Source organism: Leptosomus discolor, chromosome 3 (assembly GCF_034619465.1).
Source record: "Leptosomus discolor isolate bLepDis1 chromosome 3, bLepDis1.hap2, whole genome shotgun sequence".
NCBI lineage: Eukaryota > Metazoa > Chordata > Aves > Leptosomiformes > Leptosomidae > Leptosomus > Leptosomus discolor.
In genome coordinates, this window is record NC_141393.1 from 43,617,929 (window position 1) to 43,639,293 (window position 21,365).

General features: G+C 40.4%; 1 protein-coding gene across 1 annotated transcript; it reads right to left on the minus strand.

Annotated features, from left to right (window-relative positions):
* Nucleotides 1-2,157: 2,157 nt before the first annotated feature.
* Nucleotides 2,158-20,619, minus strand: LOC104344050 (embryonic protein UVS.2). The gene is made up of 11 exons (XM_086462994.1): nt 20,611-20,619; nt 16,294-16,318; nt 15,317-15,454; nt 13,788-13,905; nt 13,072-13,250; nt 9,293-9,374; nt 8,249-8,376; nt 6,394-6,509; nt 5,740-5,965; nt 4,514-4,632; nt 2,158-2,388 (listed from the first exon to the last, which is right to left on the minus strand). Exons 1-11 carry the CDS (start codon nt 20,617-20,619, stop codon nt 2,158-2,160), a joined length of 1,371 nt encoding a protein of 456 aa, XP_086319120.1.
* Nucleotides 20,620-21,365: the final 746 nt, after the last annotated feature.

Genomic DNA, 21,365 nt, shown 5'->3' on the forward strand with positions numbered 1-21,365 from the left:
CTGCATTTTCCTGTTTGGAAATCTGTGGAGTTATAGATGAGTAATGTATAACTAGAGTGGAGACTGCTGGCAGGAAACCAGAGATTTTAGCAATAATTAAAGGAAAGCTGAACGTTTTGATATCTGCAGAGCATTAGGAGGTGGTTTGGAGCATGTGTGGAAGCTGCAGCTAACGTGCATATCCCTTAAGGAAAGTGGTTAACAAGGACCCCTAACAGAACTCATTGAAAGCGGAACCTTTAGATCTCAGACTGAAAAGCCTTTCCTATGAGAGAGAGAACTTATTCATCACTTAATATTTCAGCCTGTCTGTACATTCACGAATGCATTTCTACATCATTACTGTTGAAGGGATTGCTTACAAATAAAGCACCCTGATCAAGTCACATTGCCAAGTCTCAGGCTCCTACTTAAAACCATATCTCTAGGGACAAATTGGAAGACCAATATTCCCATATGCGGTACATTGCTGTTTCAACATATTGTTCATGCTTCTTCAGCAAATATGGGTGAACATCTAAAACACTGGACCTATGTAGAGCCCCACATCAGGCCATGGGAAGGGAATATAAAGTAATACTCAAGTTACAAAGCTGTTCAGCACTGTATGTTTAAAATAGGGACCCATTCATCTTTGTATACAGTAACAGTTGTCACGGGGTTTTTACTTTTGCACCTGCATGGAAGTCCTCAGACTCAGGGAGAAGAGTTAGCTTTTGTGCAATCTGAAGTTGAAGTTAAAAACAGAAATTGAGTTTAATTTTCTCTCATGCTGCTGAAATTGTTACATCCTTCAAAAAGGTGCCAATCTAAATAGTGAGCTAAATTAAATGAAGGAATACTTTTTATAGCCAGAAGATGGGAGTTTGTAAGAACTACAAATATTTGTTATCTGCTGCACATGCACTTTCACACCATGATGCAAGCAAGCTCTAGACCCTGATGTCCACAACTTAGCAATTATCATTCTTCTGAGGGTGAAAATTAACCAGTGCTTAAAAAGGAAAACATTACAGATCCTTAAAAAAAAAAAAAAAAACAAACCCAAAAGTCAGCATAATTCGAAATTTTCTTGGCTGCCTTCCTAGCACCAGGAACGTAAATTGGCATTTTCTACATGCTGTTCTTCATAGAAGCATAATTGCATCAAGAATGTGTATTATTTACTACATTTTGGCATCTTCCAGTTTGGCATTGGCATTTAGTTCTGAATACATCAAGTCAAGGCAAAGTGTTAGCTGTCTGCAGTGGCGATTTCTTTCTTTTCTTCAGACGTCTCCTCAAAGGTGGAAGATTTCTCTCTACAGACGAGGTACTTCACAACTAATATGTTCTCCAAAGTTACTGGCTCCATATATGTTCAGTGGATTTTGCATTAGGTTTTCAGGCCTCATTTTTAAAAACTCTTTTGGTAACACCCCATGGACACTTTCAAAACCCAACTCAGACCACAGCAAAATGGCAACAATAGGTGCTTTGCTCTGTTCCCTCTCCCTCACTGCTTGTTCCTGCAACTCTTAACTGTTTCTTTAGTTAAATCTGTTCCTTGACCTGGCTCTTCTCACAGAGGAGTAGTGCAATTCTTTGAGTTGAGGTGCTGTACAAACATCCTAGTTTGCACCTTCAGTGTAAAGTGGTGATTTCTAGGCTAAGCTAAGGTGCCTATACAAACTGTATAAGTGAGCTTGGCTTCAAAGCATAAACAAACACGTGTCTGAAGGTTTTTTGGTATGCATACTGCAATGCATATTAGGGTTGGTTAATAAAATTTGTCACAATATAGGTGAAAGTTGCTATATAGCCTTATTCTGATGTTTTTATGGGCACAGTTTCTAACGCTAGAAGTTCTTGAAAATTTGCTTACATAGTTCCAGTTCTGCTATTGTATTTGGCCATGCAATGCCAGCAATGGGAATACTATAACAAAAAGCTTACAGTCTCAGATAGAAGCATCCCATGGGCAGGAACATTTTTGTCCATAATTTACCATGCAAATTACACCACTGTAGACATAAGACTAAGAGATCAAGCTTCAAGCTTGTTAAAGGTATCAAGGAGATATATTTTTTGCTGAAATTGATGACATCTTGACTTATACCTGTGGCTGGCTGGTCTCTTACTTTCATTCTGTGTTTTCCAACTCCCATCGGTATAGTACTACCTACCAAATGTATAACTCATCACAAATCCGGGCAACTCCCAAACTGTATCACTGTGAAATTCAACCAGCACAAAGTTCCCGGTGGAAATAAAGTCTGCAACCTTCTCTGTCCCACAATAAGGGCCAACTGCAGGTGATGTAGGTCGGCTTCCATCGTGTATGAGCAAGTAGTCATAGATGCATCTGTCACTATCTTCCAGCTCAAAGGATAAAATTTTGAGAGAGATCTGGAGAAAATACAACAAAAGCACTTTGCTTCCAGGTTATATCCTTTTCTCTTACCCTTTGTATGTAACAAGCACAAATAGCCTAAATTCCTTATGTGCAGGCATTGTTTTTTATTCTGTGTTTGCACCACATCCTGATCTCATATTGTAATGCAAATTAGTAGCAAATTATTTGCTTAGTTCATCAGCATTTGGATTGGAAGGAGAAGCAAGGGACAAGATTGATCTTGTATGCTTTAAATTCTTTTCTCTAGAGAAATATAAAAACAGCACCTGTGCAATGTTTCAGTTTTCTAGTGGGAACTCTTACCTAGGGATTATTCTGAACAAAGCCTGCTGGTACAAGCTAAATTTGTAAGAGTTCATACGCATGTGTAATGGTTTTCCCTTACTGCACACCTCAGGTATTTTTGTGTTCAGATTTTTACTCTGAGAATGCCTGCTCAAAAAGTGACATTACAGCTGTTATTCTCCAACGCAAAACAAGATTCCATTAGAGAACATCCCCAATATTGGACATTTTTAAAATTCAGCTGGACAGGGAGCTGGGCCATCTTATCTAGACAGTGCTCTTGCCAAGAAAGGTTGGACCAGATGATCCTGGTTAACAGGGGAGGTCCCAGACGACTGGAAGCTTGCCAAAGTGACGCCCATCTACAAGAAGGGCCAGAAAGAGGATCTAGGAAACTACAGGCCTGTCAGCCTGACCTTGGTACCAGGGAAGATTATAGAGCAGTTCATCCTGAGTGCGCTCACACGGCATGTGCAGGACAGCCAGGGACTAAGGCCCAGCCTGCATGGGTTGATGAAAGGCAGGTCCTGCTTAACCAACCTGATCTCCTCCTATGACCAGGTGACCTGCCTAGTCGATGAGGGCAAGGCTGTAGATGTTATCTACCTGGACTTCAGTAGAGCCTTTGACACTATCTCCCACAGCATTCTCCTAGGAAAGCTGGCAGCTCGTGGCTTAGACATGGGCACACTAAACTGGGTTAAAAACTGGCTGGATGGCCAAGTACAGAGAGTGGTGGTGAACAGAGTTAAATCCAGCTGGTGGCCAGTCACAAGCAGTGTTCCCCAGGGCTCACTATTGGGACCGCTCTTGTTTAACATCTTTATCGATGATCTGGATGAGGGGATTGAGTGCTCCCTCAGTAAGTTTGCAGATGACACTAAATTGGGTGGGAGTGTTGATCTGCTCGAGGGTAGGAAGGTTCTGCAGAGGGACCTGGACAGGCTGGATCAATGGGCCAAAGTCAATTTTATGAGGTTTAATAAGGCCAAGTGCTGGGTCCTGCACTCGGGTCACAACCCTGTGAAATGCTACAGGCTTGGGGAAGAGTGGCTGGAAAGCTGCCTGGCAGAAAAGGACCTGGGGGTGCTGGTCAACAGCTGGCTGAACATGAGCCAGCAGTGTGCCCAGGTGGCCAAGAAGGCCAACAGCATCCTGGCCTGTATCAGAAATAGTGTGGCCAGCAGGAGTAGGGAGGTGATCATGCCCCTGTACTCAGCACTGGTGAGGCCGCACCTCAAATACTGTGTGCAGTTTTGGGCCCCTCACTACAAGAAAGACATTGAGGTGCTGGAGCGTGTCCAGAGAAGGGCAATGAAGCTGGTGAAGGGTCTGGAGAACAGGTCTTGTGAGGAGCGGCTGAGGGAACTGGGGTTGTTTAGCCTGGAGAAGAGGAGGCTGAGGGGAGACCTTATCACTCTCTACAATTACCTGAAAGAAGGTTGTAGTGAGGTGGGAGTCAGTCTCTTCTCCCAAGTAACAAGCAATAGGACGAGAGGAGATGGCCTCAAGCTGCACCAGAGGATGTTTAGATTAGACATTAGGAAAAACTTATTTACTGAAAGAGTGGTCAAACATTGGAACAGGCTGCCCAGGGAAGTGGTAGAGTCATCATCCCTGGAGGTTTTCAAAAAACCGTGTTGATGTAGTGCTTCGGGACATGGTTCAGTGGGCATGGTGGTGTTGGGTTGACAGTTGGACTTGATGGTCTTAGAGGTCTCTTCCAACCTAATGATTCTATGATTCTATGATCCCTGAGATCCCTTCCAATCTGGTATTCTATGATTCTATGAACACTGATGAAACCCCCAAGTGAATTCATCTGTGCCTTACCTTGTATCCTACTGGAGAACTGATGACCCAGAAGCATGCTCGGTTTTTGAGGTATTTATTGGGGTAGTTTGGAGAGGTGATGACTCCATTTGAGTCTGTGAAAGTGTCTCCACAATTGACTGAGGAGTACAGGAGAAAAACAGAGAAAGGTGTATTAACAAGAGTGTTTTGGCAGCAGAAGTGAGCTTGCTTATATTCTATTCTAGTTTTTCTTCAAGCAAGGAAAATATGTGCTACCATGAAAATCTACTGCTGAAATACTTTATTTCTTCGTTTAGTATTTGTATCAGCAGCTGTACTGAGAGAACTAAAAACATAGCTGCTAAATAACCTTTGTAGGATGGGAAACAGCTGCATCTAAAGCTGTATCTGTCTTTACAATTGAGTGTTACCATATTAGCATAGCATTATGATGGTACTAACTTACTGCACTTCCAGAAAAGAATTAGCTCAAGTATTCAAGATTGCATTATCAAGCTAGATCTAATGCTATCCAGAAATGACTCCATTGACTAACAAAAAAACCAGTAAAAACGACACATTTCTAAGATTTCTTCAATTTATGCTTTAAAAAAGTTTGCATTTTGAGTTGAAATAAGGCAATAACAAGTTATTTAGGTTACTGCCTTCTAGCTGAAAGCATGTGGCAGCACAATAGAATTTTATCCATCAGTCCCTAATGCATTTATATGTTCATAAAACAGACACCCCTCATGTGACTACAGTAAGCACTGTTTCATGTAACATAACAAAAGCCTTTAATTCAGAAAGTGTAAGTTACCCAAGGTTAGTACCTCTCCCATTACATAAAATGCCACAAAACCTTGAATAACATATTGCCCAGATATTGGCTTTACATCTCATTTGTTGAGATTTCTCGTCAAATTCTGCAGTTTTTGTGCTCTTTGGCTGCACTGCTCCTATTAGTTACAGTTGTTGCATTGGTTTTATTTAAAGAAATTGTTCTAAAGATGCGAAGAAGCCTAGCAGAGGCTCTCAGAAGAATATAAGTGGGTTCTCAGGATTACTAACACGAGGCCCATGCAACATCCCATTCTGTTTCCTGCTAACCTTCAGCCCCATCATTGCCTAGCTTTCTGCATTAGCAATTGCTATGGAAGTGTAAAGAAAAACCCCTACTCTGGAGTACCTGTTCAAAACTTTCAGTTCTTTAATACAAATACTATTAATGCTGTCCTCCAAGCTCTGTAAAGAAGTGTTCATACCCCTGTTGTAGGAGGCTCTGAATCCTGTGGCTGTAATGCTCTCATCACTTGCAAACTCTACCAGCATTGTCGATCCAGATGCTACTAAGGAGGGCAGTGGCCCCTTCCCACAGTATTTGTCCAGCAACACAGGGGAATTCTTGCTGTTTCCATTGTAAATTTTTATATAGTCAGAAGAACAGTCTGAGGAGGGTTGGAGATCAAAAGCCTCAAACTGCAGGAAAATCTTGAGAAATAAGAAAACAGATGTTTGGTTTAATGATATACACAGGGAGAAATTCAAATAATCTAATTGTTATGAAGTGATCTAGGACTTCATATTCATTTTACTATCCATGTATCACTGAAATTTTACTTTCTGTATAAAAAGAGCATAGAATTTCACCTAGCCACCCTGTCTTTGAGCCCAGTGATTGACATTTGACTATTACTTGTCTTTGAAAAGCCATCCAATCTTAACTGGACAAAAATCAAGTTAAATAATGCACCTGATAATCTTATGAAAATGGTTGAGACTGTCTTTTCATTCACTGCATAACAAAATAAATGTCTTGGTCCATGAAGATCACTCCCAGATGGCAGTCATAATAATGAAATAATGATGTGTAGCCTTGACACTGTGGTCCAAACCTTTTTTTTCCTAATAAAAATTACCTTACTTTGACGGATGCGGATCAACCACAGGCAGTTGCTGTTGTTCGGGTACGGGGATGGGTAATTGATAGAGGAGAACGAGCCTTTGGATTTAGGCAACACAGAGCTACAGCAATCTGAAGGAAAGAACCAAATAGTATTGAAGAGAATGAAAACTGCACAAAAATCTTCCAGAAACGCCTGACAAGTCTCTCCAACCATTTGCATCAGTCAAGCTTGTAAAAAAGAAATGAATTATAATGCTTACAATTGTATTGATGTACCTAGTGTAAAAGTTATTCAAAACCTGCAAGTGAAATAAAGCTAGTTAAGGTACTTATCTGCTTCATGAACTCCTTAACCTCCATCACAGGAGTAGTTTCAATGACATCAGTACATCAATTCCCATCAGCAAATGTGTGTGTATTCATAAGCGTATGCAAAAATCAAGCTTGAAAACTAGATTCTGTCAAAGCAGAGAGGTAGTCGCTGGGGGAAAACAATGACAGAGAGCACTGAAGTCAAGCTGCAGACCTAATGACTGATGTACAAAGTCTGATCTCATCTGTTTTTCATCTTTCCACATGTAGTCTTCATTTATGGTACTATGTGTAACTCCCCAAATTACAAAATATGAATATATGACACCCGAAAATATGAATTTATGATATTTTCCTCTTGTTCCCTACTTTCCCCGAGGCAACTGGACTTTTTGTCCTTTTTTTTTTAGCCACTGAATTTTTCTCCTTTTTTAAAAATTTAGTACTTTTTTCCCAAAACATACAGACCTAATTATGAAATTACATAATAACAGTAGTGAATGTGTGATTCACATTCCCAGAAGTGTGATTAACAGACGTGTGATTCATTCCCAGCCCCACTATCAAGAATAAATATAATTAAATACCTGCTATCACTGTCTTTGACTCCATTTCAGATACTTACATTGTAAATTTGTCTTATCTGAAGTTAAGAATTTGGGAGGAATCACTTGCAGCAATGATTTCTGTACCTAACTGTCCAACTGAAGGAATGCTGATTCCCACTAATTACTTATGTTTATTTAGCTAAGTTCTAACACAATTCAGAGCAGAATTTGGTATACTAATATTTAGGCCATGTTAATGTTTCTTGTTGTTTTGGTGGAAACTAATTGAACAGTCTCAGAAAAGACAAATACCATATAAATCAATTAGCTTATGTACTGGGAGCCAAGGCAAAAATCCATGCATTGCAGGAGCACGTCTAGTGTTTTACCTGTGTTTTGCGCATCTCAGCTGAAGAGTTCCTGCTACAGAGGAATGCTAAGTATTTCTAGACCTTAAGATACCACAGCGATGAATTAAGAACTGGATGGAGTGAGGAAGTAAATAACTATACAAAAAGCCCGGGGAATTCCCCTTAAAGAGATGTTCTGATCAACCTAAATGGCACCCATACTTACAGCCCTGCAGTCATTTTCCAATTGAAAGAAATCACAGACCTGCTGGTACTACTGATGCACATGACTCTACCCTATAATTGTGGCTGAGGATAGCTTACATACTTTGCAACCTTCAGAGCTCTGCTGAAATGAGAAGTTGACAGAGGTAGCAACGATGATTTCTCTGATGCGTTTTGCTTATGTCAAAGAGCAGGGACTAGGTGAGGATAACTCAAAATGACAGTGAATTATTGAAAGTAAATTGTCCTTTCCAAGAAGGCAGCAGTTTGGCACAGGGACAGTTCTGTTTCCACATACATACCAGCCCTCTTGTAGGGCAAGTGAGAGATGTACTGAAAGGACTGTGGGCTGAGTTCCTTTGGGGGATGTCTGACAGTGCCTACAGACATCAGCTGTATAAGGATTCACATGCTTTCTATCCACAGCACTTACTGCACTTGTAGAGCTTGTTGATTTTAGCTACATCCAAGTTACTCAGCCCTTCTCTCTGCCCAATGGGTATAGAGGGGTCAGGAACTGGTACAATAGTTGGTTTCCCTGGAGTGCTGGAGAAATCATACCTGTAGAAATAAGGAAATCACATTTCTAGATCACTTCTCTTAAATAGTGGAGTTCTCTAACTGCATAATCATATTAATGTACCACATGCAGAGAATTTCAATGGAAAAGGGCAAGAAGCTTCTCAGAGACCAGTTAGTCTTCCCTGAAGAGGACTAGCATGGCAGCCATTTTGTGGGCAGCAGCTGAAATCAAGAAACAAGAAAAATCTGCACCGTCCTGAGTGAGGAGAGCATTTGCCAATATCCTGGCAAAATGAACTGAATCCCACCTTCATGGTTCCAGAGGCAGAAGAGCAGGAGTACTTCTGTCTCAGTTACTCATTGTTTATTTGCTATCTGCAATTTCCTGCTTCCTGACAGACAAGTTTTATTTCACAGTTTTGTTAGAGGTTGTTACTTGCTAGTGGAAATAAAGGAGAATGTACATGATACAAGCTTGTACATTATGGACTAAAGTGCAACCTTAGACAGTATTCCCAAATGAATATGAGGCAGCACACAACATTTTAATGATATTAAAAAAATCCATCTTTCTTCTCTCTGTACCTAAATATTGTTGTCTATGACCAGCTGTTAATACATTTATGAAATCTTTTAGACTCCAGAACTGCCTTAGATCAGTGACTCAGAAGAATTAGACTTTGGACCATAGCCATGTCAAAGGCCTCTAGCAAGAGACAGGAGTACTGTGAAAGAAAATGTTGTCCTATTTATTTCTTCTATCCATATCAACTTTATTTTCCAGGAATCCTGCTGACAAAGGAAGTATGCTCACCCTTAATTCTGTCCGTTCACTCAATTTTAAGTGAATAGCAGAAGTCATTCCCTGCACAGAGCAATTCCTTCTTCCTAGATCTGACGGGAAGATCCGAAAGCTGTTTGCTCCTTTGAAAAGACATCTCAGAAAACGACTTACGCGCCATAGTGCATCACTGAAGAGTAGTCATAGGGAAGGCCCAGATTTTTTGAATTCACTTTTCCAAAGTTCCCTTGTTCCCCTGTGAGGTAGGAAAGCAGCATTGCAGTCAGAACAATTATTGCTGCTCTAATAGTACACTGCCTGCTGTCATAATCCTAGGAGTAACTTAGGATACAAATACTCATTCTCATGAGATCTTGATCCATCAAAACTACCAGAGCCTTGTAAAGCCCACAGGAACCCATTTTCACTCGGTCTAGTAGGTTTCAGAACATAAACCAAATCAAATAAGTCAAAGTTTTGATATAAACATTGAATCCATTCCACTCTTCAGTTAAAGGTATTCATCTGTCCATCTTCATCAGTGTGTCTCCAAATATATTTTAGTGCATTATCTTGAACATTATAAGCATCCAGCCCAGGTCCCCAAAGCTGCATCCATATCTTGAGAAGAAAATCTGGCTGACCATCAAGATCAAAAAATCAACGATATGTGGGGGTGACCACCAACCTACCTTGCTGAGTTCTTCCACCAGAGGGTTATAAGACCACAAAAGAAAGGGATACAGTTTTACTTTACAGTGTTACTTGCCCCAAAGGACATGTTATCAGCCATGTTCTAGCTTTGTCTCACCCATCAGCAGTGACTACAGTGAAGTGACACGACGCGCATGAAGCTCAGTAAGATCAGCTAGAAACATTCTGTCTGAGTACAGCTGCTGATATAGCTCCTCTTATCATAGCTGCTGAGCATCTCACACTTTTCATCTGTTTAGCCTTAAAATGCCCATATGAGGTAAGAAAGCATTACACTGATACAGGACTGGGTCCCAGAGACACAGATGGGAATTCATGTCACCTAGCTTTATTTCTCTAAGTTAGGCACTGAAGCTATTCATCAAGGCTCTCAGGATAGTTGGAGGAGAAGGAGGGAGAGGGAGAGAGTTTCATCTGAAGGGACCTATTTCTGTCCATTGACTGGAGAGCGTGAATATGAATTGCACCCTGGGTCTCTTGTCCATGGTAAGACAGGCAAGCAAGCAATGTCAGAGCAGGGAGCTGAATGCAGTCAGCCTGGCCTTGAGGCTAATGCCCTAACCACTGAGCACTCCTTTCCAGTTCAACATCTGTACCTTCATTATTGTAACTAGTGGTTTGTAAACCACAAACCATCTGGACAAGAGTTCAGGGTTGGATGCTTGTCAGAAAAATCTCTGGAGTCTGCACAACTTGGCTGGCAGGCTTGCAATCAGAGCCAGTCTCTTCCAGTAATGTCCCTCAGCACTGGTCCCAATAAGGGATAGGAATGCAAAGAGAATCTTCAAAGTCCTGAATTATAGAAAGTCTGGGAGTTGTTCATAGCTTAAAAACTCAGTTAAGGCTCAAACTGGTTCTCAACAGCATTGGCTTTCCTGACTCTGTTAGGTTTTTATCTCAGTTCCTCTTATCTGCCATACTGATTTCACAAAGAATTATCAGCAAGTGCACAGCTACTTCTGAGGTGATGAACAGAGAACACAGTACAAATGCAGTGAAACATTTAAGCATATGGCTACTGTTTGGCACATGAGGGCTTTGCTGAATTGGTTTGCTAAAAAAAGAAAACCAGCAGCCTGGCTGGACAGAGGTGCTGCCAACAAACTAGTATCTGCCTCATCACAGGCCAGAGAGATTTTGCTGTCTAGACCTGCACATGTGTGGGGACTTAACCCATCTTTTCCACTCTAAAAAAAAACAAACTACCTCTGCCAGAATCTAAGTGTAATGACTTAGAAGAGCTGAAAAGGAAGCTTTGGCTGAAGACTCTGAATACAGGTTTTTTCCCCAAAAAGTTTGGGATAAACAAGCTGAGTTTGAAGTAGCTAAGAGGACAACAACCGATCAGGCTGCATTTTGTCAAAACAGAGAAGTAGGATGGCTTCCGAGGTGAATTGCTGGGTAACAACAAAACCCAGCAAACATCCACGGTACTGCAGTCTTGGCAAGAATAAAACAGCTTGTGTGAGAGAGCTGGGAAGCTGCAAAAGGTCTTGAGGTCTAGTTCTGCACCACTGAGGTCAGTGGGAGCTCTGCCATCAGCCCTGTTGACAGCAGCATGTTTTTACAAGAGATGTACACTAACAGTCCTCACACACATAGCTGTGTTTCTTCATTTCCTTTTCCCTGCATATCTCTTCATACAACGCTTGTGCTGCACACACTCTGCATTCTAACTCCCTTGTCACACCAGTCTTCTCAGCCTCTACTCCTGGCAACTACTGTCAAAACACTGAATCCCCCATCTCCTTTTGCATAGTCTTGTCTTCATCACCTCTTCCCCCTCTTTTATCCTTTCATGATACTGTGCCTGAATCAGAGCTTGGTTACGTCTATATCCTTTAGGAATGATGACATCTGAACCTGTAGAATTCCCCCTGCAAAACTAATGTAAGATTTAATGTGTGTCTAGTATCTTTGATGTAACTTCATGTTTTCAACTCCTCTTTCCTAGCACGTCCTTTGCTAGCATTTCAAACATGGCACATCCTTGCTGTACAATGGCAAACAATTCATAGCAAAATTACACCTTAACACTGGAGCTGAAACCTCAATAAAGAACAGCACAAGTGGAATTTACTTAGGATATCATGGGAATAGCTGAAAAAAAGTTTGGAGAACAGTGTGTTAGGAATTTGCAATAAAAACAATCAAGTTCCATCTGGAGAAAAAGACAGATATATTTTCAGCTCTGCGTGACATTGAACAGCGGAATATCTTACTTGCTGAAGAGACTTGTTAGAATTTGGTATTCAATAGTCCAGAATCATTATTTTCTGTAACAAAGTACACTATTATCTTTTTACAATTGTTGTGGGTTGTCCAGCTCTGTCAGACCCGTCAGACAAGTGTTCCTTGCATCCTTCCTTCTCCTACTTTCCTTCTACGTATCACTTTCTAACTTTCCCTGGAACCTCCTGCCATTCTGTCTACCCTGCTGCCCCCAGAGCCTGGAGCTCTGTGTATGCTCCCATGTTCCCAGCACCCAGATCAAGGGCACATGCCCAAACTATTCATCCTGCGTTCCTTTTCCTAACTAACATTCACCTGTTTTCCCCCCACAGATTTACCAGTCCTGATTGCTCCCCATTGCTCCTTCTTTTCATGGAGTGTATATTATTCTGTCCTCTAGGAGGAAATAATCACAGTCCTTCCTCTCACATCATGCCACGTCTCAGAATTTTGCACATGCTAGTGGCTGCATGCGCTTCCATTCTCTCTACATTGAGTCCCTCATTCGTCTACATTTTAGGCTACGTGCATTTCACTCACTGCCAGTGCCAAGATGCCTACCTGCTGCCTTCCCTATTTCCATGGCTTTCCCTTGAGACAGAGTTGCAGTGCAATTCCCACCGTGATCTCTGAATACTGTGTTTCACCCTACCTCAGCTAAAGGTCCCATGGTCTTGCTTCCTGGCCAAGTCTTTGCAACAACATTTTGTGTTCCTGATGACCTTGGTATTTTGGATATAAGATGAGACTAGGCTTAAGATAGCAATCAAAATAAGAACATAGAGCCACTTTTAGGCTGCATCTGCCTTGGAGGACCACACTGACAGGTGTAGCCACAGAAATTCCCCTAGTACAAACACCGAACAAGAAATTCCATCACACTGAATGTGCTGCTGCTGCAATTTAGCCAGCATTAATGATGATTCTTATTTGCATTGCTGTTCACAGAAGAAACATTCTCCTTTATCTGAAAGTATATGTTTTCTCTTAAGATTTAGTGGACATACCTGCCACAATGTGTTCCCACATAATCTTGACAAACCTGTCTCGATCACTCCGTGCCTGTTCATGGATGAAACCCAATGCGTGGTTCATTTCATGCTGAATTGCTCCTTTATCCATGCAACCGTTTTTCACCAGGCCCAATGCTTGACGTCCTCCAATTTTTCCAAAGTAAGACCAGCAGCTAAGAATAGGCAATCAATAACCAAAATGATCACATTCAGCAAATACAAAGAAATAGGTGTAACGATTATGCCACCAAGGACCTCCAGATGTGCAGCCACAGGAGGGGATGTGCAAATAGTCACTGGCGTGAGATATCTAGGCTTTCAAAAGCTGCATAGGGGCAGAAATAAAGCCTTTGTGATGAGTATGGCAAATTTTAAAACAGTAAAATGGCTATATCAAACTAAGATGAAGCAGTTTAAGTTGTTAAGCAAAGAACTTGAAACAATTATACTTCTCTAAATTTTTACAATTAAGGAAAATATCTCACTTTGAATTATACCCCATTATCTTTAAGTCCATACACACATTTATTTCTGCAACCTATTGACTCATGTAACCACCAGTATACCTAAAGAAAAATGAAAAATTGCACCTGCTCTCTGAATTTTGACTCTGAGGATAAAAAAGGGCAATTACTTAAATCTAGATCAAAACAGAAAAGAAGTTGAAAGACCTTTTGAGTGCTTCCACTCCCAGGAGACAGGGAGCTTACCTCTGCCCACGTTCAACATGCACATAGTCTGTTTCTGTAGTGCGATTTATAAACTGCACGCAGGTCAGGGTGGAGATCTCTTGCAGAGCATCAGCAATCCAAGACCTCTCTGTCATTGCTAGAAAGAGAAAGGGGCCAGGAGAAATCTTCCTTGGTTAATCAAAAACAAGGTGCATTGATGAGGTGCATTCCTTTAAAACTTCAGAGGACTCGTTGGCTTTTTATCATGCAAGTGTAATAAAAAAAGAGCAAAAAGCCTTCAGAGATCTTTAAGTTGATTGGACTTTTAAGGGGAGATGTAAGAATTATAGCTGGCCTTTATGCATACTCTATAGGAGACAGCTGATGGAAAGCAGAAGACTAGCATTGTTTCTTCCATTAGACACAATGGAAAAAATGAAACAGTTTCAGATACAAATACTTGGATTAAAGTATCCCTAATGAGCCATCTGAGTGTAGCTAAGCACCAAAAAACCTATTTTGTTTGAAATCACTTGAGACAGCCAACATTCGGAGGCTCTGAAGATTACAATGTTTCTATTCAGGTACCAAGTAAAGATCAGAGTGTTTATCTACTTTTGAACATTTTGGCCTAATTTGGCTTCCTCACTTATGAATCATCTACAACTGTTTTGTATCTCAACTTCCTCATCTTTAAAGGTTGGAGAGAGGGAGGTAGACGGAAAAACCCTCACCTAATCACAAGGGTATGTGCTGCTGTTCTGGAAGGACATGGGCAGAGGAGCAGCCTAGGTAATGCAAAGATTGGGCTTTCCTCAGCCCAGATGATAACACAGGTTCCCTTTCCCCAGAGACAGGAATCAGGCACAGGCTGTATTTCATTTGCATGCCATTTTCACTCAAGTTAAGATCTTTTAAGAAGAGTTTGTATGGAAGCCTCAGACCACAGAAGCCTCAGCAGGGGAGAGATGAAAGGCTTGCACAGCCCTTATGAAGTCTTCTGGAACAAAATTTTCTAGATTAAGGCATCAGTCCTGCAGCCTTTTGCATAGCACAGAGCTATTGACTGAGTAGAGGGAAATAATAAGGGAAAAAATATCTCCAAGGATTTTTCCTCCATTTTTGCCTCTACAGGATTTTTAGTACAGGAATATTTCTATCAGAGATTTGAAAGAAAATTATAGTGTTCAAAAAAGTGCTCCTAGTGGTAATTTTGACAAAAATACGTTCATAATGTGAACAAATTATATTTCTTCCATACTTGCTAAATATGAAAGTGCATTTGGCTAGCAGGAATGAGCTAATATTCATATTTACAATTAATGATCTTGTATTTATGTAACAACTACTGCCCAAGTAACCACATATTTTAGTGTCTGTAACTGAAATATTTAGAGTCTTAGCCAAACTACCTTAGAGCTAACAGATTAGCAAAAGAGACATGTCAATAAATTCTCATTTGAACAAAGATTGCTTTTGGTGCATGCCACAGAAACATAAAATAACAGAGAGTATAGGGACCAGAAGATCAATGCTAACTTTACAGCATCCAATTTGCATACACTCACAGAAATCAGTTGAGATGTTAATTGGAACCTTGACTAGTCCATCTTGTGACTTGGGCCATAAACAACTCTCACAGTTAATTGCACTGCGTCGTCCTCTTCTCAAGAGGATGTCTCCTTCATACACAGCTATTTCACTACCTGGAAGATGAAGAAAATAAAGAACATACAAGGCAGCGAGGATGCAACTAACCAAGCTTTTGTACCTTTGGAAATTTCTTTCACTGAAGGTTATTTCCCAGTAATGTGAAAAAGGATTAGTAAATTAAGACTGAGTGACTCTAGCATTCACAATATGCGAAGACTGGTTAGGTCTGCCTTGCTTCCCGGATAATATTAATATTAATATAGGTGTCATACTGCAGCTGTAATCAAAGTCATGACTGAATATATTTTAGCTTAAGAAGCTTTGGAAGCCTTCAGAGTGGAAGGCTAAGTATTACAAGTCATTGTTCTCTTCATTAGAACTTGTGGAATTAAAGAAAAAACATAACTGACCTCTGTAAAAATGGGATGAATCATACAAAAGAAATTAGTAATTTTATCATGCATATTGAATGTGTGCAAACTGTTAATTTCCAGGTTAACTGTTAATTTGACATAAGACATTGTGATATGCTCCTCAGTTCTGACTGGTTATTGTGCCAAAAATGTACAATAGTCTTGGGTACAGCAGAGAGGGAAGTGCCTTATATCACACAGGAAAGAAATCAAAGTGAAAAGTATCCTGATTTGCTGAGGCTACATATGGAGAACATTCCATGTAGCAATTGCTCAGTAAGTCTCCTTAATTTCTTTATCATGACAGCATAAGTAATCACACTGAGTGCAACTTTAAAACCCATCTGAATTCCTTGTTTTCCACAGATGCTGGAAAATATTTTCAAAGAGAAAAATATACTGAATAATGAGAATGAGGTATAGAGAAGCAACCCCATCAAAACCTACAGTAATTTATATAATAATTACAGAAAACTCACCTAAGTCATTGTTTCTTGTAGCTATCTGCAAAAAAAAAAAAAAAAAAGCGTATATTTTAATACATGCTTATCTCCATAGCAGACAACTTCTATCAAGTAGAATCACAGCAGTAAAAGTTTGTAACTAATTTTGAGATAGTCAGAGCAACTCAGCAGCAGCAATGTAAATTCTCACATCTGAGAGCTGGGACACACCTGGACAGGTTTACTTAGTGCAAAGCTATAGAGAAATGCTAAATGAGTTGGCAGAAGAAAGTACTTCATCTTCAAGTTTCCAAGATGATCTTCTCCGTTCTGCAGCTCAGTCCTCAAAGCTGTGGTTAGTTTACTTGAGGCAAGTTTTATGGGAAAGCTGCTGCTGTTGTTAAAAAGTGTAACAAAATTAGATAACAAGAAGTATTTTCACAAAACAAACAAGCTGCAGGACCTCTCAAGAGAATTTATAGGCTCTCATTTCTATTTATCTTCAGAAAACAGAGGAAGTGGAGCAATAGGAAAGAAAAAACAGCAACCTTAAAGTGACTCATCTCTAATTCTGAGAAGAAGCCATGAGCTGCTGCAGGTCCCCTCACTGCTGACCAAGGGACAGGATATCCGGTACCAGTCTGTTTACAGCAAAACTCAATGTCAAGGAACTCTTTGATCCATCCACACTGACTACCTGTCCTAGAAACTCCTTAGCTTGCTGCCAGGAGCCATGCCCCTCTGCAGAGCCCATCTGTCAGCCTGTCCCCTCTGTGCACAGCTCTCAGCCAGGCATTGCTGGCCAGGAACACTAGAAATCTGTTGGAGCCAGAGATGAATCTGATTGTGGCTTGAAATTGTTTTTCCAATACTGTATCTTGCAACGTAATCATCATTGGCAGTGACTGTGTGTCTTCCTGGAGTCTACAAATAAATAAAACCATCAGCTCCCACAGCTTTGGCTTCCCACCTTCTGGGAAGCCCTCCTTCCTTTGATGTCCATGAATAGAAATGAGCCTAGAAAGGCAGGCTGAATCCTAGAAAACCCACACTGTAAGAGTTAGCCACACAATGGGAATATTCATATTGAAGCCACATGAACACCACTATAGGCAGATAGATGTTGCTCTCTTCTCCCAGCTTCAGCACCTGCACAAATACCTAGGTGCTACAGAAAATCCTGAGGATTTGGTGCATCAGAACTTTAAGAAACAAGCAAGAAAACCTTTGGAATCGTCTGCAAAGGCAAAATTTAGAAGAACCTATGTGGTTCACAACAGATCAAGATGGCAGAGGGTGCATGTCCAGATAGATGTATGGGCTGGTCCTTTGTTTTCAAGGAGTACTTTGCTAGGAAAATTTTAGCTGATATTATGTAAAGCTTTGCTACTAATATTTTCATTTTACCCTATTTATAGTTTGTTCCTGAACTTTCTAAAATATTCCACATTTCTGTGACTTCCACAATTCATCTACAGTTATAATTCCCATGTAGATTATACTGCAATAACGAGGTGCAGCCATAAAGGACCCCTTTTGCTTTGGCTGGTAAGAGGATGAAGTTCAGAAGTCCTCATTAATTTGCGACACTGATAACCAGAGGTCCTCCTGTACGGTTCTGACAAACCTCTGTGTCTATTCAAGATTAGGTTCAAAAGAGAGACAGAGGGAGTCACAGGAGCACAGTTCTGCTGCTGCACATCACAAAATGACAGGGGAGAGAGCAGAAGATATTAGACAATAGCAGCAAGAGAAAAACACCAGATCACTGTGCAGAGCCTGGAGCCAGGTCACTCCAGGTGTGCAGCAAGGAGAGATGGAAGGGCTCTTTGAAGTTCTACCATGCAGTTTTACATATCCATTCCGTGGAAGTAACCCTCAAGTCAAGAGATTTATCCTATGGTTTAATTCATTTTCCTGACTGCCAGAAATAATTGGGTATTTTTCAAGGCTAATGAATAGACCAAACTTTCATATCATCTGATAACACATTATCAGAAGTTGTCTCATAGATGCAAATTTCCCTTTTGATGCTGCTTGTCTACATTGTCTGCTTTGATATTCTAGCAGAATAATGTTCAGGTCTTGGTCTCATTATCTATCCAAATAATTTGATTACAGAGCTATAGCTTGCATTCTTTCTCCTGTACGCCTTTTCTTACACTGTCTTTTGACATTTCTTATCCTTAGCTACACTGTCCTTGATCTGCCAGACAGTTTATCACTGCTGTTTGTTAGTAATTTTAATATGATGTTTATCACGTTCTTAGTGATGCTTACTTAGTTTCACCTTCATTCCACGGCAGAGAATGAGCATTTCTTTTGCTGTGTAATCCAAGTCCCTCTTGGCATAATATTAAATGACAAAGTAGAAAACCCAAACACCTGTTGATGTTTAAGTATAGGTTTTTCCCTAGCTCTGTATCAGTAGTAATCATCAGAAGCAACAGGAATAGTAAGTCCGATGCACTTTCCATAATGAGAAAGTACAGAGGGCATTTTCCCTGGCTAAAGCATTAGAGTGTATGAACCTCATGGAAAACAATATTCAGGAGAGTGAAAGGCCATGTGATTGTCTAAGGATCCAGTGGAATATGACCCTAATGCTCAGTTTCTCAGCTATTCTCACAAAAAGTTATGCAGACGATTGGTAGTGAATGAGCAGTTGGTTTAACTCAGCTGCGTGTTCACCTTAAGAAGCTTATTATTATTTTTCAGGAGGATTCACAGTTATCACTACATGTTTAAACAGGCCAATTGTTCTTACTACACTGGGAGTCCTAGTTTTTAAGTCACAATAATAGAAAGTATTGCACTTACTACATGACAATTCTTTTTAAACCTGTTTCATTCTGTGCTGCATTTGGACAGAACTCAGATTCTGCTGAAGAGCATTTTAAAATAACTTTGTAGCCATTAAAGGCAATATTATACTACACTGTAACAGGCTGAAAAGACTTAAAAAATAAAACCATGCACAAAACTGACTTTGTGTTTAAAATTGTGTTATTTAACAGTTATCTGTTCACAGATATTGTGTCCTTCAGGATGCTAGGATTAGTGAAAGCATGCAATTCATGCCTCATTATTTACTGATTAGGAGAAGAAAATGAGCTTTCCTGCTTTTCAGTTGCCAGTCAGTTCAGAATAATTAAATCATTGACCTTGATCAAGTGCAAAAAAATGTTTTGGCTTTTGCAGAAAAGGTCAAAATCACAAAACTAAGATTTTGTAAATCTGGTCCCTGGTGTTTAGTCCTTACTTTGTCCTAGTTACCAGGCAGAAAAAGCAAAGCTTTCAGAGAAAAGGTTACTATCGAGTATAGTATATGCTTGATACATAAATACTTGAATGCTAGTTTTAATATAATTAGTCAATTTCTAGGTTAGACTATCTTATGCCACAGCATAGATTGTCATATTTCCTCATTTTAGGTATGTTTTTATTTAAGTGAAAGATTTATTATTTAAATGAAAGATTTATTATTTACAAGAAAAAAAATCTCCAGTGAAAATATGGAGATATGTTGAAATTGGTTTGAAACAAATGCATGTTTGGACTCTTTTCCTCCTGAGCCACTCCCACAGCAGTGTGATGATACTATAATGTTAGAAAGTAGAGGCACAAGCCCAAAGACTGCACTGGAGATAATTACAGGTGTCAGTGAGCCTTAACCTGAGAAGATGGCTAGAGTCAAGAATCAGCTGAAACTTTTACAGCTAGCTTAATTTTATCTGGTTTGCAGTAGCTGTAGGTTGAAAAGAACTTTACTATAGTTTTTGAACTTGATGCATGGAGAAAGCTGTGTTCCTGGACACAAGCTACAACAGTTGGTTTCAATTTTGAGTATCTAAGTACCCAAGGGCTGAGCCAGATAGGAGTGGCTGGTCTAGATCTTCCCTGGTTCTGATAAAACCTGGTCTGAAACCAGTGTCCAACTGCAAACATCACCCTAATGCTTTGTTTTATTTACAAGTTGTTCAGGCATATAACAGAAGTCCTGATCTAATGCTGCTCTCTAGTGGTTTGCTATTTGTGCAAGTGGGATGTTTCCAGAAACAGTCAGGAACCCCTCATCACCACTCACTGCCTGTTCACTCCTTTGATCCCTGTCTGCACAGTACAGACCAGTAACTCCTTCCTGCAGAAAATACTTGCAAGCATGAACAGTCTGTCCTGTAATCCATGCTGAGAAGTGATGCTGAGATTGAACAATCTCAAAACTTTGTTTTAGCATCTGCAGCTAGTTACTTCACTATTCACCTTCTCCAGATATTTATAGATTATACATACAGATGCCACAATAGATTTCTGAGGTTCTCTGATGGCCCATTAGGAAAACAAGCCATTTACCTGCACCATTTTTCCTACAGGATTTTTAAATCTTCAGATTTATTTTATTGATGAGTCCTCCTAAAGCTTTTGCAAAGCTTATACTGCAGAACTCAAATACTCTTCTGGCTCTGCCCTAGCTCCACTTTAACTTCACAACATCTATAATAACAGGTCATTGCCCCCTTCCCTGGTTTGCCCTGAAAGAGAACCAAGACAAATGGGCCAGAGGGGAGCAGCAAGAAAAGGGCTACTCCATAAGGGGGGCTCCCTAGATGCTGTGACTACAGCACAGTCTCACAGGATCTCAGCACAGCCTGCTGACAAGGTGTTGAATCACATCCAACCTGAAGGCAGAAACAAGACTGAAGACAAGGCTACAACATGGGTCCAAGGTCCAGCAAGGAAGCCAAGACCAGACTGAAGATACGTACTCCTACAACACAGCCCAAACAAGGAGCAAAGGCTAAGGCCAGGCAATTGGCTATAGGCCAACGGGCAGAGGCCGTTGGCAGAGGCCAGTCAGGAGCCATTAAGGTCTTTTGGCACCCTCCATCCCTAAAAGTTACAAGTGTGGACTGTCCAGTGAACACAGCTGCAGCTCAGATAACTATATCCACTGGATCACCTGCTGGATCATCACAGGCTTCTTCAGAGATCTCACCTCTAGGAGATTGTATTTCAGGCTCTGCGAAAGCTATGTTGACTCAGCCCCAACATATGATATTTTTCCCAAGTCTACTACTTCCATTTTTATTATATATTTCTTCCAACTC